General features: G+C 45.6%; 1 protein-coding gene across 3 annotated transcripts in view; it reads right to left on the bottom strand.

The window, feature by feature from the left end:
- The window catches only part of LOC149444254 (cysteine--tRNA ligase, cytoplasmic-like), a 93,338-nt gene that overhangs the window by 42,898 nt on the left and 35,222 nt on the right, over positions 1–15,218 (bottom strand). For all 3 annotated transcript variants that reach the window (XM_089654764.1, XM_089654762.1, XM_089654763.1), the window contains 3 exons: positions 7,656–7,747; positions 2,292–2,380; positions 656–752 (listed from right to left, as the gene is read on the bottom strand). In XM_089654764.1, the coding sequence (XP_089510890.1) occupies positions 656–752; positions 2,292–2,380; positions 7,656–7,747 (278 nt within the window). The remainder of the gene's footprint in view (positions 1–655; positions 753–2,291; positions 2,381–7,655; positions 7,748–15,218) is intronic.

The raw sequence follows: 15,218 nt of genomic DNA, 5'->3' as shown, positions 1-15,218 counted from the left end.
CCAGGGCTTAAAGCGCAGTTCCACCCAAAAGGGGAAGTTCCGCTTTAAGGACTGCTCCCACGCTCCCCATTAAGGATTGGCACCTGTAGGCAGCGGGTACCCGAATTTGACAGGTACCCGCTCTCACTTCTGATCCAATCGCCTAGGAAATCAGAAACGGTAGGTGTCCTCCCTCCCTGCAGTCTTTTGGGACATGTGACAGGTCCCAGAAGACTACAGGACCATTCAGGAAGTGCAGCGCTACTCGCGCATGCGCAGTGGGTACCCGGCTGTGAAGCCGCAAGCTATCACAGCCAGGTGCCCACACTGAAGATGCCGGCCTCCTGGAATACAGGACAGCCAGTGAAACGGACTGCGGGGGACACACCACGGGACCGAGGGACAGGTAAGTGGCTGTTTTTTAAAAGTCAGCAGCTACAGTTTTTGCAGCTGCTGACTTTTATTTTTTGACAGTGTGAGTGGAACTCCGCTTTAAGGATATTCTCACTCCAGATGCCTGATAACAGCGGGATCCCTGGTAAACAAATGGTTTTGATAACATTTTCAATTTAAACCGGTCAAAATTAATTTCAATAAACGTTTCATTTTATAATTGTACCACCACTATCAGGTCATAGAAGTCCCTTTAGACACGGGACACGTATAAAGTACTCACCTTATCGTCAATATCTGTGATATTCATGCAGTAAAAAACATCGTATTTAAAATAGTCCTTTAAAACTCTTCTCAGGATATCAAAAGAAATATAGGACCTGAAAAAAAGCACAAACCAAAGTTTATAAAGGATGATGCAGTGAGTTCCGTGAGCAGAAGTCGAGTGACAGTACACAGTGAGGTAAGTGGCCCTATTTACATTGCTAAATGGTGTCAAAATGTGATCTTACCAGCTTCATACCGTATGTGGCACTGCACAGATGACTACCCACCTGCTGCCAGAAGAAAATCGAGTCGGTATGAATGCTTCTAAGCCGTTTAGGAGAAGCTCTGTATAACTCAAGGTTCACATCTGTGTGGGTGGTGCCGCTGCGGATCCACACGAAAGTCTGTGCAGCCGCACCACCCGCACAGAGAATTGCGGACCCGCGGGCGGGTGACATTAGTTCTAATGGCACGCCGCCCGCACTGGAAAACGCAACCGTACTGGGAACCGAGGTTCCTGTGTGGGCTGCGTTTCCAAAAGAAGTGCAGGGACTTCTTCCCTGCCTGTCACGGGCACGGGAGTCCGTTCAAATGAATGGGCTCTCGTGCCCGCGCAAAACGCAGCCCGCACGGCCGCATGGGTGTGAACCGGGGGTTATTATCAATGCATACAAGGCTTCCTCTGATTGGCACAGGTGTGAGTATGATAATGAGGGGGCAAGGAGGAAACAGCGAAGGCAAACTATAGGCAGATTAAACATTAACCCTTATGAGTCCAACACTCTCTCCCAGCCATCAATTACCAACCGTTCCGTATCCGCCACCCCCCTCTGTCATTCCCTCCATTGGCTTCCGATTGCCCAACGCATAAAATTCAAACTACTGACACTGACATACAAAGCTATTCACAACGCTGCCCCAAACTACCTCACCGACCTGATACCCAAATACCACCCAACACGTACTCTCCGCTCCTCACAAGACCTCCTACTCTCCAGTTCCCTGGTCTCCTCCTCCCATGCCCGACTCCAGGACTTCTCCAGGTCTTCCCCCATCCTCTGGAACTCACTACCCCAATCCATCAGACTGTCATCTTCCCTCCTCACCTTTAGGCGCACCCGAAAACCCATCTCTTCAGGGAAGCCTACCCCGCCCTCACCTAACAGCCGATCTCCTCCACTCCTACCACTCCATCCCCCACAGCCATTTCCTCCTGTACCACTATCCCCTCCCTCCTAGATTGTAAGCTCTAAGGGGCAGGGCCCTCGAACCCCTCGTGTATTGTTTTGTTACTGTATTGTCTCATGTACTGCCCCCCACTATAATGTAAAGCGCTGAGCAAACTTTTTGGCGCTATATAAATACTGTATAATAATAATAATCAATTGAAGCCATGATGAAGGGGGAATTTAAACATGAAGGCTTGTTATCAATGAGTTTCTGTATGAAATCCATACTCTTTGATTCCTAAACCTTTGGTGTTGCAGGCACTTCTAAGGGATTGAGGTACAGCATGCCATTTAACAGTGTGTACCATTTTTAGGTTTCTGCAGCTGTCTGCAGGCGAGGATAACTGTGCATAGACCGCAAACTATATGTGATTTCAGCATCCTATAAAATGATAAAACCATCTATGTGGCTTGGATCCGTACCTTGCATGTCCCATGTGTGAGGCATCGTATACAGTGGGTCCGCAGCAATACCACGTGACTTTTTTGCCATTTTGTGGAACAAACACTTCCTATGGGAGAAATAAAAGCACATGTTTACTATAACACCTCCCTTAACCGCTTCCTGACCGCCCTATAGCAGAACTACTGCTACAGGGTGGCAGGGCTGCACAAAATCACGTATATATATGCGATTTTGCATCTCCAGGTAGGGGGCGCAAGTGCACCCTATCCACGCCACTATTGGTGGCTACAGCTATTGATCACCTGGTCCCGGCCAGCGATTCCCCGCTGGCACCCGGCGATCGCCGAGTATCACTAACAGGGGAGAGGTCTGTATGTAAACAATACAGATCTCTCCCGTCAGCTCCAGCACGTTGCTTTTGTATAGCTCTGCACAGAGCAATACAAAGCAGCATGCTTACACAGTAAAACACACACAACACACAGTTAACCCTTTGATCGCCCCAGATGTTAACCCCTTCCTGCCCAGTGCCAGTGCTTTTTATTAGACTGATCACTGTACTAGTGTTACTGGGGATGTCAGTGACAGCTAGTCAGTCCCCCCCTTCAGTGTCAGAATGTCTGCCGCAGTCCCGCTATAAGTCGCTGATCGCCGCCATTGTTAGTATAAAAAAATAAATAAATACAAATGGCGGTATATATACTGGAATTTTTAGACGGTCTAACTTTCACGTAAACCATTTCATTTACACCTTTTTTTTAGCAAAGAAATGGAGCAGAATACATTTTGTCCTAAATTTATCATGAAATTTGATTTTTTACTAAATATGTTTTATAGCAAAAAGTCAAAAATATAGTTTTTTTTTTTCAAAATGGTTTTTTATGTTGTTTATAGCGCAAAAAAATAAAACCGCAGAGGCGATCAAATACCACCGAAAGAAAGCTTCATTTGTGGAAAAAAAAAAAAAGGACATAAATGCTATATAGGTGCAGCACTGCATGACCGCGCAACTGTCAGTTGAAGTAACGCAGCGCCGTATCGCAAAAAATTACCTGGTCAGGAAGGGGGGGGGGGTAAATTCTCTGGAGGGCAAGTGGTTAAACAACAAGCCTCCACAACTCTCCTTGTACTCAGTATAGTACCGCATCCCATCCTGGGAGCGGATCTGTGTTCTAACCTCGGAGTGAACAGTGTGATGATGTCATAAGCATAAGCTCCACCCTACGTGTTTCGTCACAAATCACATCCTCAGGGGCTTTTCTAGATCTGACAGCGTAATCTCTATGGGCATAACACTCTTGAGTGGAGTACTGAGGCACAGTTCTGTATTGTTTTCAGGAAGCTATGTACAGCACCCTGCCAGCCCCTCCCACCAGCCACGAACTGCCTGCAATGCATAGTGAAGCATAATAAAAGTACTCCACTTTTATTGAGGAAACAAAAAAATCCCCTCTGGGTGATTATGTACATTGCAAAGATTTTAACAAACTTTGTTGCAGATTCCCACATTTTGTTATTCTGAAAAAAAAAACAGCTGTTTGTCTGTGTCCACGTGCGCAGTGAATCTGTATCGGAGTGGTATTATAATTATATATCAGCTGCTGCACCTGCAGGGCTCTGAGGAAAGTGGCAGGGTCTGCATCCCTTTAGTAGTGATTTCCCTTTGGGAGTATCTCACCAAAATGACATTTTTGCTGCAGGAGATGCCAAAACTACGACTTGCATCTTACTGCAGACTTCTGGGAAAATCAGTAAGCCAATCATGCAGGGGGCGTTCTGCACATCATCTGTGTAGAGAATGCCTCTAGACAGTCATATTGCATTTATAATAAAGTGCAGCGCTAAACATTAAATGACATCAAAAATTTTGCCGGAGTCATGAGGACAGCCCTGTCTCTGCATGCTACCAGCTTCTTTGTGAGCTTTTCTCTTTAGGATTCCCCCTCTTGATCTGAAGTTATATTAGTACTTATTGGAGAAGTCCAGTCTGCACACAGGGATTCTTGAGATTTTCACCTATGTGATCAGCATAAAAGCTACTTTACCAGCAGCTTTCTGGCGAGTGCATAGCCATTAGAGGTGGTGGATTCCCTCGCTGGATTAAAGTGGAGTTCCACTCACCCTGTCAAAAAATAAAAGTCAGCAGTTACAAAAATTGTAGCTGCTGGCTTTTAAAAAACAGCCACTTACCTGTCCCTCGGTCCCGTGGTGTGTCCCCCCGCAGCCCATTTCACTGGCCGGCCTGTATTCAAGGAGGCCGGCATCTCCAGTGTGGGCACCCGGCTGTAATAGCTTGCGGCTTCAAAGGCGGGTGCTCACTGCACATGCGCGAGCAGAGCTGCGCTTCATGAATGGTCCTGTAGTCTTCTGGGACCGGTCATGTGTCCCAAAAGACTACAGGGAGGGAGGGAGGACACCTTCCGTTTCCGATCACCTAGGCGATCTGACCGGAAGTGGGAGCCGGTACCTGTGAAATTCGTCCCCCAAAGATGCCAATCCTTAATCGGGAGCAGTCTTTAAAGCGGAACTTCCCCTTTTGGGTGGAGCTCCGCTTTAAGAGCACTTTGTTGGAAATTCAACACTGGTATTGCTGTGCCTTGTAGTACTACAGACACTTCCTTCATTAGTGTTTTTACACTCCACTTTATTATTGGATGGACCTATAGGTATCACTTTACTATTGGATGGACCTATAGGTATCACTTTACTATTGGCTGGACCTATAGGTATCACTTTACTATTGGCTGGACCTATAGGTATCACTTTACTATTGGCTGGACCTATAGGTATCACTTTACTATTGGCTGGACCTATAGGTATCACTTTACTATTGGCTGGACCTATAGGTATCACTTTACTATTGGATGGACCTGTAGGTATCACTTTACTATTGGATGGACATGTAGGTATCACTTTACTATTGGCTGGACATACAGGTATCACTTTACTATTGGCTGGACATATAGGTATCACTTTACTATTGGATGGACATATAGGTATCACTTTACTATTGGATGGACATACAGGTATCACTTTATTATTGGATGGACATACAGGTATCACTTTACTATTGGATGGACATATAGGTATCACTTTACTATTGGATGGACATACAGGTATCACTTTACTATTGGCTGGACATATAGGTATCACTTTACTATTGGCTGGACATATAGGTATCACTTTATTATTGGATGGACATACAGGTATCACTTTACTATTGGATGGACATACAGGTATCACTTTATTATTGGATGGACATACAGGTATCACTTTATTATTGGATGGACATACAGGTATCACTTTACTATTGGATGGACATATAGGTATCACTTTACTATTGGATGGACATACAGGTATCACTTTACTATTGGCTGGACATATAGGTATCACTTTACTATTGGCTGGACATATAGGTATCACTTTACTATTGGATGGACACGTAGGTATCACTTTACTATTGGATGGACCTGTAGGTATCACCTTACTATTGGATGGACATGTAGGTATCACTTTACTATTGGATGGTCATGTAGGTATCACTTTACTATTGGATGGACCTGTAGGTATCACCTTACTATTGGATGGACATGTAGGTATCACTTTACTATTGGATGGTCATGTAGGTATCACTTTACTATTGGATGGACCTATAGGTATCACTTTACTATTGGCTGGACATATAGGTATCACTTTACTATTGGATGGACCTATAGGTATCACTTTACTATTGGATGGACATGTAGGTATCACTTTACTATTGGCTGGACATATAGGTATCACTTTACTATTGGCTGGACATATAGGTATCACTTTACTATTGGATGGACCTATAGGTATCACTTTACTATTGGATGGACATGTAGGTATCACTTTACTATTGGCTGGACATATAGGTATCACTTTACTATTGGATGGACATATAGGTATCACTTTACTATTGGATGGACCTATAGGTATCACTTTACTATTGGCTGGACATATAGGTATCACTTTACTATTGGCTGGACATATAGGTATCACTTTACTATTGGATGGACATATAGGTATCACTTTACTATTGGATGGACATGTAGGTATCACTTTACTATTGGATGGACATATAGGTATCACTTTACTATTGGATGGACATATAGGTATCACTTTACTATTGGATGGACATATAGGTATCACTTTACTATTGGATGGACATATAGGTATCACTTTATTACCGTTTACACACTTTATTGGATACTTTGTTCATGTGTTTATATTGTCAATTTTGCGCTTAATGATGACATTTAATGTTTTGCGCTGCACTTTATTATATATGTTTTATGGGATTTGTTGCCCTTACCCTTTGTGCTAGCGGATTTTAGATTTCAGCGCTCGCCATATATTTTGCATTTTAGTCATATTGCATTTTAAAGTATAAAGAATAAAATTCAAAATACTAACCACAGCTTACAAAGTCATCCACAACACTGCCCCTAGCTACATCGCCAACCTCATCCACAGATACCGCCCAAATCACCCACTCCACTCCTCCCATGATATCCTCCTCTCTAGCTCCCTCATCACCTCCTTCCACACTCGCCTCCAGGACTTCTCCAGAGCCTCTCCCATCCTCTGGAACTCCCTACCACAGCATGTCCGGTCAGCCCCCACCCTGTCTGCCTTTAGGCGATCTTTGAAAACTCACCTCTTTAGGGAAGCCTACCCCACCTCCACCTAAGAACTGTACTTGAATCACCTCCACCAAATCATCCCCCGCAGCTATCACCTTTTGTATCACCTCCCCCTTCCTTTAGATTGTCAGCTCCACGAGACGGGCCCTCCTATTCCTTCTGTACTGAAATGTATTGTAATTGTACTGTCTCCCTTATATTGTAAAGTGCTGAGCAAACTGTTAGCGCCATAAATCCTGAATAATAATAATAATAATAATAATAAAAGAAACTTACAGTGCTGAAGATTGAAAAAAAAGAAAAAAGAAAAAAAGGTAATTTTTAAGAATACAATATGACTTGAGTTGCAATTATATACACTATATTTTTTTTTATTTGCTAATTCTTTTACCCACGAAATTGGAGTTACCCTTTAAGGTCAAAAGAGATAGAGCAGACACAAGGATTGGAACTGCAGCAAAGAGCAAGTCTGGGATGGTACAATATAAATGTCTGCACAGCCAGAACATCGCCACAGAGAAGGATTCTGGAGCGAGGAAACACCATCACACTAAAACTCAGGCCTTATGGCATCCTGGGTACACTCCTAAACATAGCTTGATTGTGAGTGTAAAGAGTCGGATCAGCCAAATCTTTGACTTGTGGACAATATATCACGTTTCCCTCCCATTTCTTCTTTTAACATTTTAAGAATACAGACGCAGCATTTTGCACCTTATTCCGGGTTAGACTGTTGTACAAGCGCAGTTTGGGTTGTTCTGATGCATCTGGGGATGACCACGGAGGCTGTGTACGTCTCCCTTTGCCTGCATAAAAAAAAGAAGAGAGTGTTAGATAATGACCACTGGGACTTAATTTGAAAGTAAAATCTCATTTCGCTCTACTAGACACATAGGGGGTTCTGTACTAAAACTGGAGAGTGTGGAATCTGGAACAGTTCTGCGGGAAAAAAAAAAAAAAATCAGCTTCCAGGTTTTCTTGTCAAAGCTTAATTGAACAAGCTGAAGTTAGAAGCTGATTGGCTCCCATGCACAGCTGCACCAGATTCTGAGTTCTCCAGTTTTAGGCTACGTTCACACTAGCGTTGTGTGCAGGCGGCAGAGAGGCGTTTGGGAAGCGTTTTTACCACTTCCCAAACGCCTCTGCCAATTCTGCACATTACAGCACATGGTGCTGTTCTAATGGGAGCGTTTGCGTCGCGGCAAAACGGACGCCTCTGGTCGAGTCAGGAGGCGTTGAAGCCTCCTATCCTAGTCTATGGTGCCGATCCGCAAACGCCCGGCCGGTTGCGGGGCGTTTGCGGAGCGGTAACACCATTCAAACTGCATTATAGGTGTTTGTGGGGCATTAACACTCGGCAAACACCTAGCAACTTCCGCTAAACCGCGCATGCGGCGCGTTTGCTGAGCGTTAAAAAACGTTCCGCAAACGCCGGACCAACGCTTGCCAAACGCTATAGGGGCGTTGGCAAGCGTTGGTAAAACAGCCAAGTGTGAACGAGCCCTAAGGGTCCTTTCACACAGGCGTTATGTTTTTTTCTTCAGTTCAGTCATGTTTTTTTCAAAGAAAAAACGGATGAGTTTACATCCGCTTTTTCATCCATTGACATCCGTTTTTTTATCCGTTTTCATCCATTGACATCCATTTTGGTCCGTTTATATCCGTTGACATCGTTTTTTTGTCCGTTCCGTTTTTTTTGTGGAAGAAAAATAAGGTTTTCTTTCATTAAAAAAAACGGATGTTAACAGATGCAGACATTAACGAATGTAAAAAGATGTTCATCCATTTACATCCGCAAGTCCATAGAAATACATGGGGGTCCGTTTTTCATCCATAAAGGGACAGATGAAAAGCTGACATACGGAACGCCCGTGTAAAGGCGCCTTAGGGCACTTTCACACGGCTGTTCCGATTGGGTCCGCCTGCCCATTTTTCATTCGGACATGATCGGAACCTCTGTTCTCCTCTATGGAGCAGCAGGTTTAAAACGGATATGTGTCTGTTTACACCCGCCGACGTCCGATCTGCCAAAAAGGGACAAATGGGGATCCAATTCCCCTTCTGTCCGCTGGATCGAGTTGGATGAAAATGGACAGGCAGTCCCGTTTTCATCTGACCACCCATTGGAGGAGAGAGCGAGCAGCTCTGTGTCTGATCTGCAGAAGCGAAGCGGACACAGAGCTGTCATCCGCTTGCTCAGTGGGGATCAGCGGAGAGATCCCTCACTGAGCAAGTCGATCTGCTAAACAGGTCTGACCCGTGTGAAAGGACCCTTAGTAGATCAACCCTATAGTCTGATGGCCTAACTGACATTTTGGTAGATCAAAAGAAACCATACAAGGATTGTAATGCGTATGGCGAGCATAAGACAAAGAACACACAAAGGCAGAGCATCTGTTCTTAAAGTGGATCTAAAGGCAGAAAGTTCTCTTATCCCAGTGCGTTCTCTTCATTAAGGTATAAAAAAAAACCCCTCTGCATACAGCTCCCCCCAGACCCCCTTTATACTCACCTGAGCCCGATCACGATCCAGAAATGTGTACAAGAACAGCGGTCTTCTCTCTCTCTCTCTTCAATGGACAGAGAGGCAGCAGCGCAAGCTATTTGCTCCTGCCTATCACAGCCAGTGAGGAGAGAGCAGGGGCGGGGCCGAGCAACGCTCTATGTGCCAATGGGCACACAGAGCTGGCTCAGAAGCAACCCTGCAAGAGCGCCCCCATAAAAGGCGGCTTTCTATGGGGACGCTCAGCAGGGGGGGAAGGGCCAGGAGCGCAAGCAGGGGACCGGAGAAGAGGAGGTTTGGGGCTGCTCTATGAAAAATCATTACACATAGTAGGCAAGTATGACATCTTTGTCGAAAAAAAAAAAAAAAAAATAGCAGTTAGAATCACTTTAGTGACAGTTCCCTCTATATTTTATAATCTTACATTGGAGTCAAAATGAAGTCACGGCACCCTTTTGCTTAACCCCTTGGCGACGGCGCTTCCCAGCCCTTTAAGGGTTTCAGAAGCCGAGAGGCGGGGCGGGGTTTTAGGGTCATGTGACCGCCGAGACTCGCCATCACGGTGGTCACATGATCAGGAAAGGTCCCGATCGAAAGAGCTCGGGACCTTTCCGTGAGTACCGGACATGTGTGATGGGAGCACGCAGGGCTCGCGCTCTCAGCACATATGTTTTTCTTAATTGCACACAAATGTGCGGCCGCTAGTCGTCTAGGCCCAGATGCCGGGAGGTCGCACATTTGTGTGCGGCTGGCGTGAAGAGGTTAAAGTGTAACTTCAGTCAAAGCTAAAAAAAAAAAAAAAAAAAAATCAGCAGCTACAAAAATTGTAGCTACTGACTTTCAAAAAACAGACAATCGCCTATCCTCAATGCAGCCGGTTTCACTGGCCGTTCTCGCTCCCCAGCGCCGGCATCTTAAGTGTGGGTATTCAGCTGTGACAGCTTGCGTGCCCACTGCGCATGCGGGAGTAGCGCTGCACCTTGTGAATGGCCCCGCAGTCTTCTGGGACCTGTCACGTGTCCCAGAAGGCAACGGGGAGAGAGGGGGGAGTACAACTTCCGCTTCCGATCACCTAGGCCAGGGGTAGGCAACCTGAGAGCCGCAGGACTACAAGTTCCATCATGCCTCTGCAAGTCATAGCTGTAACTGTCAGTTTTGTAATCTTTGCAATGCCTCATGGGAAATGTAGTTCCACAACAGCTAGAGAGCCACAGGTTGCCTACCCCTGATCTAGGCGGTTGCAGCGGAAGTGGGAGCGGGTACCTGTCAAATTTGGGTACCCGCTCCCCAAAGGTGCCAATCCTTAATGGGGAGCGGGGGACAAAGACTTAAATCGGAACTTCCCCTTTTGGGTGGAGCTCCGTTTTAACTACACCTTGCTACTTGGTGTGGTCTTCTGCTGCTGTAGCCCATCAGCTTCAAGGTTTATTTTTTAATTATTTATTTAATTTCAGGTACTTATATAGCGCAGTCAATTTACGAAACGGGAGCTGGTACCTGTCAAAATCAGGTACCCGCCGCTACCCCCCACCCCCTACACCCCTGCTCCCCAAAGGTGCCAGTTCCTTACAGGGAGCGAGGGACCAGTAAAGCAGAACTTCCCATTTTTGGTCCACATTGTTAAAATACCCTTCTATGGGTGCCTATAGGTTGAGTATGCCCAACGAGACTGGTTACTATCGGATCAGAAAACAAACTTTATGCCTTCTTCACTTGAATGGTGTTCCATGTCTGATATTGGTTTTGCTGATTTATGACTTTGTGATATCTCCAAAACGCATTTAGGTTACAACTCAGATTTAAACTAAAAGGCCAAGTGTTTGAGGCTATCCTGTTCCAAAGTCAGGGGCACTAAAATGTTGCTGGCCCCTTCTTTGCAGTTATAAAGGCCTTCACTCTTCTAGGAAGACTTTCTACAAGAGTCTGGAGGGTGTCTGGGGGAATGTGTGCCTATTCAGCCAGAAGAACATTTGTGAGGTCAGGTACTGATGTTGGATGAGAAGACCCGGCTATCAGTCTGCCTTCTAATTCATCCAAAAAGCGTTCATAGGGAATGTGGTCAGGGCTCTGCGCAGAACACTAGAGTTCCTCCACACCAAACCAAACAAACCCATGTCTGTATGGAGCTGGCTGTGTGCACAGGGGCATGGTCATGCTGGAACAGAAAAGGGTTTTATAAAAAAAGGCCAATAAAAAAAATGAATTCTTTCTTGCAATCATGATGTGAGGGGAGTCACTTTGGGTGGGGGGCCCATGGAACACAGCTCACTTTGGAGAGGTGGGGAGACCCCTGTCTGAACTCCCCATATCCCTAGTATGTGTAAGTCACCCTGTGTCTGTACAGGGTGATCTGTCCTAATATTGAGGTGGGGGGTTGTTGATTGTTTATTGCCACGTGGTTGAATCCCATTGTTCTATCGTGTGTCTTGCTTGGGAGCAAACTATTATGGGATGTATGTGTTTTTTATGTGTATTGGCTTGGTGGTGGGGGGGAGGGTGGTGTCTCCAGCAGCCCTCCCTCCTGATGGGACTGTTTGTTGGTTGTTACTAAATGTAGATTGCCCCACCCTGTGACATTATGCAGGGAGGTGGGGATTGTTCCCTTGAGTGTATAAAAAGCCAGTTCGAGTTTCAAATAAAGAGTTCCATGTTCAGACAGACTGGTGTCGTCTAGTCTTGTATGGTCAGCAGTGGTGTCTGTGGTCAGTGTTCGGACGGGGAAGCAGTATTATAATGAAGTACCCAAGCGCAGACTGGGTCGGTTCCGTTACAACTATGATTTGATTCGGTCCTCTATATCAACCACCGTGGAAGGGGAGTCCATCAATTGAGTGGAGGAGGACCCCAAACAGCAAGATACCACCCCATCCATACTTTGACCCATTTAAATGGACACAAGCGTTATATGACCTTACTTAACGGTTTGGTCATATACTTGAGGTGAGAGCACAACTGGTGGGGGAGCACACAAATGCAAGATCTTTTCACACAAAAAATCAATTAAGAAGCACAGGATATTTTATCCTACCGTGAACTTTGCACGTTTGAAGAAGTTCATATATGGACCCCTTTTTTGACAATTATACGGACATTGTTTTTGGAAATTGATATTGTATTTCAATGTTTTTATTAATTTATAAACAGTTTAAGAAGGCAGGAGCAACAAAAAACACACCCACACAGGGTCCATCAATTGCACATTAAAAAAACAAAACAAAAAAAACAGTGCTCTAACACCAACAGAGCAAAAGGTGCGCCCACGCAGGGGCCATCAATGGCACATAAATGACAAAAACATTGGTATAACACCGACAGTAACTCAAACCCAAGGCAGCTATCTACTGCCACACCAAGAACAAACAAAAAAGGAAAGAGGAAGGAGGAGAACAAAAGGAAAAAGACGACAAGACCAAGAGCAGGGGTCCGAGAACGCCAATACCGAGCAACATCACAACCCCAGACTAGCCAGGGGGAGCGTGGGAAAGGCATATTGCAACCATGGCTCCCATATATTCATATATTCAAGAATTTCCGTTGGGGAGTCGTTACAGATACTTGACATCTGTTCACTAAGCATCATAGTGGTCATACGGTCCCGCAGCCCCTGAAGAGGGACAAACGGGCTCTTCCATGCCTGAGCAATTGTTCTAGTGGCCGACAAAAACAAATAGGAAGCCAACTTCTGCTGGTGAGCCAAGAGGCCCGGTATGGGACAATGAAGCAAAGCGTACCGAGCATCCCGGCGTATGGAGAGATTATTATACAGTATTTATATAGCGCCAAAGGGTATGCTCAGCGCTGTACAGTAGCAGGGGGGCAGAACATGAGACAAGACAGTAACAATACAATACACGAGGGGTTTGAGGGCCCTGCTCTTCTTTCGAGCTTACAATCTAGGAGGGAGGGGAAGGTGGTACAGGAGGAAATGGCTGTGGGGGATGGAGTGGCGGGAGGAGTGGGGGAGGTTAGTTGTTAGGTGAGGTCAGGTGTTAGGTGAGGTTGGGGTACGCTTCTCTGAAGAGGAGGGTAGGTGACAGTCTGATGGATTGGGGGAGGGAGTTCCAGAGGATGGGGGAAGTCCTAGAGAAGTCCTGCAATCGGGCGTGGGAGGAGGAGACCAGGGAGCTAGAGAGTAGGAGGTCCTGTGAGGAGCAGAAGGCACGGGTAGGGTAGTATTTGGGTATCAGGTCAGTTATGTAGTTTGGGGCGGCATTGTGAATGGCTTTGTAGGTCAGGGTTAGCAGTTTGAATTTGATGCGCTGGGCAATCGAGAGCCAATGAAGGGATTGGCAGAGGGGGAAGGCAGATGTGGAGCGGTTGGTGAGGTGGATGAGTCTAGCCGCGGAGTTTAGGATCGACTAGAGTGGGGATAGCGTTCATTTGGGTATGCCAGTGAGAAGGGAATGGCAATAGTCCAGGCGTGAGATGATGAGGGAGTGTACGAGTTGTTTGGTGGTGTCTGGGGTGAGGAATGTGCTTATCTTGGAGAGATGGAACAAGGTGAAAAGGAGGCCAAACACGAGACCAAAAAACGAAACAGTCTCGGGCATGACCACCAGATATGCAATACATCGCCGGTCACAACCCCGAAAGCAACGATCACTGCAGGCCGGGTTCGATTGGGCCAAACAAGCCGGAACCCAGTACCAACGAAACAATACTTTGTTGGAAATTGATATTGGTGGATTCATTGGATTATAACCAGGGGCGGACTGACAACTCATGGGGCTCCCGGGCAATAGGGGATCACAGGGTCCCTGTGTCCTTGCCCACACTCAAAGCACACCCGAAAAAGCCTAAACAAAAAAAAAAAGAAGGTACCAGGGGCATTTCATGGGGCCCACTACTGACCCTGGGCCCTCAGGCAGTGCCCGAGTGCTTGAATGGTCAGTCCGTCCCTGATTTTATAACTTTATTTTGATGTGCATTATAAATAGTAGCAATCCGATGCACATATTATTTATTTTGAGCAATTTTAAGTGAAGAGCGGCACATTATGGTAAATAGTATTGGTTTGGCACACTAGTATGAGGATGTGTGAGGTGCAGGCCATTCAAAATCAGCACTTCCTAGTATTCATCACTCACATAGCAGCTCACAAGCTTTCACTTTTTAATTGGTCCAACACCATATTAGGTAAGGATTTCGTTCTTTTACCCGGTGTTTCCATAATTCTGTCCAATCCCTGTATGTGTTTATGTGGTTACAGCAACAGTTGAACCTTCCAATATGAATGCACCGATGGAAGAAGCCCCAGACCAACTAATAAAATAGGCCATAATGATTTATTGACGACGACGTCCTCCCGTACCAACGAAGACGGTCGCACCCTGTTTAATGGTCGGACCATTATAGGAAAGGTAAGTATCAGGACTTTAATCGATCGGTTAGTATGGCTTTTAGAGGAAAAGCAATGCAAATTCTCTTTAGCTGAACAAACATTGTAGTGTGTGTGGTATATTTCACACATAACCACTCAGAAATTGTTATATACACGCAATTTTTGAATAAAAGAGAAACTGAAAATTCTTCAAAAGAGGATAAGAAACACATGCCATGCTATTGCATGCAATCACGTAAAGTGTTACTAAACCCACAACAGTCAAAATCAGTCTGTATCTGCAGTAAAACATGCTTGTTATACTCACTGTGGAACCTAAGGGGTTATTCCACCCCCGCAACTGTGTAAAAAGGTCTTCTCTGATCCTCCCCTTCTTCTACTGTCCCAACCCCAATCCATCTTCCATAGTACAAAGCAGCAGTGGCAAGTCTGC

Source organism: Staurois parvus, unplaced genomic scaffold (genome assembly GCF_062004578.1).
Source record: "Staurois parvus isolate SC_StPar_1 unplaced genomic scaffold, SC_StPar_1.0 ptg000796l, whole genome shotgun sequence".
Classification (NCBI taxonomy): domain Eukaryota; kingdom Metazoa; phylum Chordata; class Amphibia; order Anura; family Ranidae; genus Staurois; species Staurois parvus.
The sequence above is the reverse complement of the archived record's forward strand: the minus strand, read 5'-3'. Positions and strand labels throughout refer to the sequence as shown.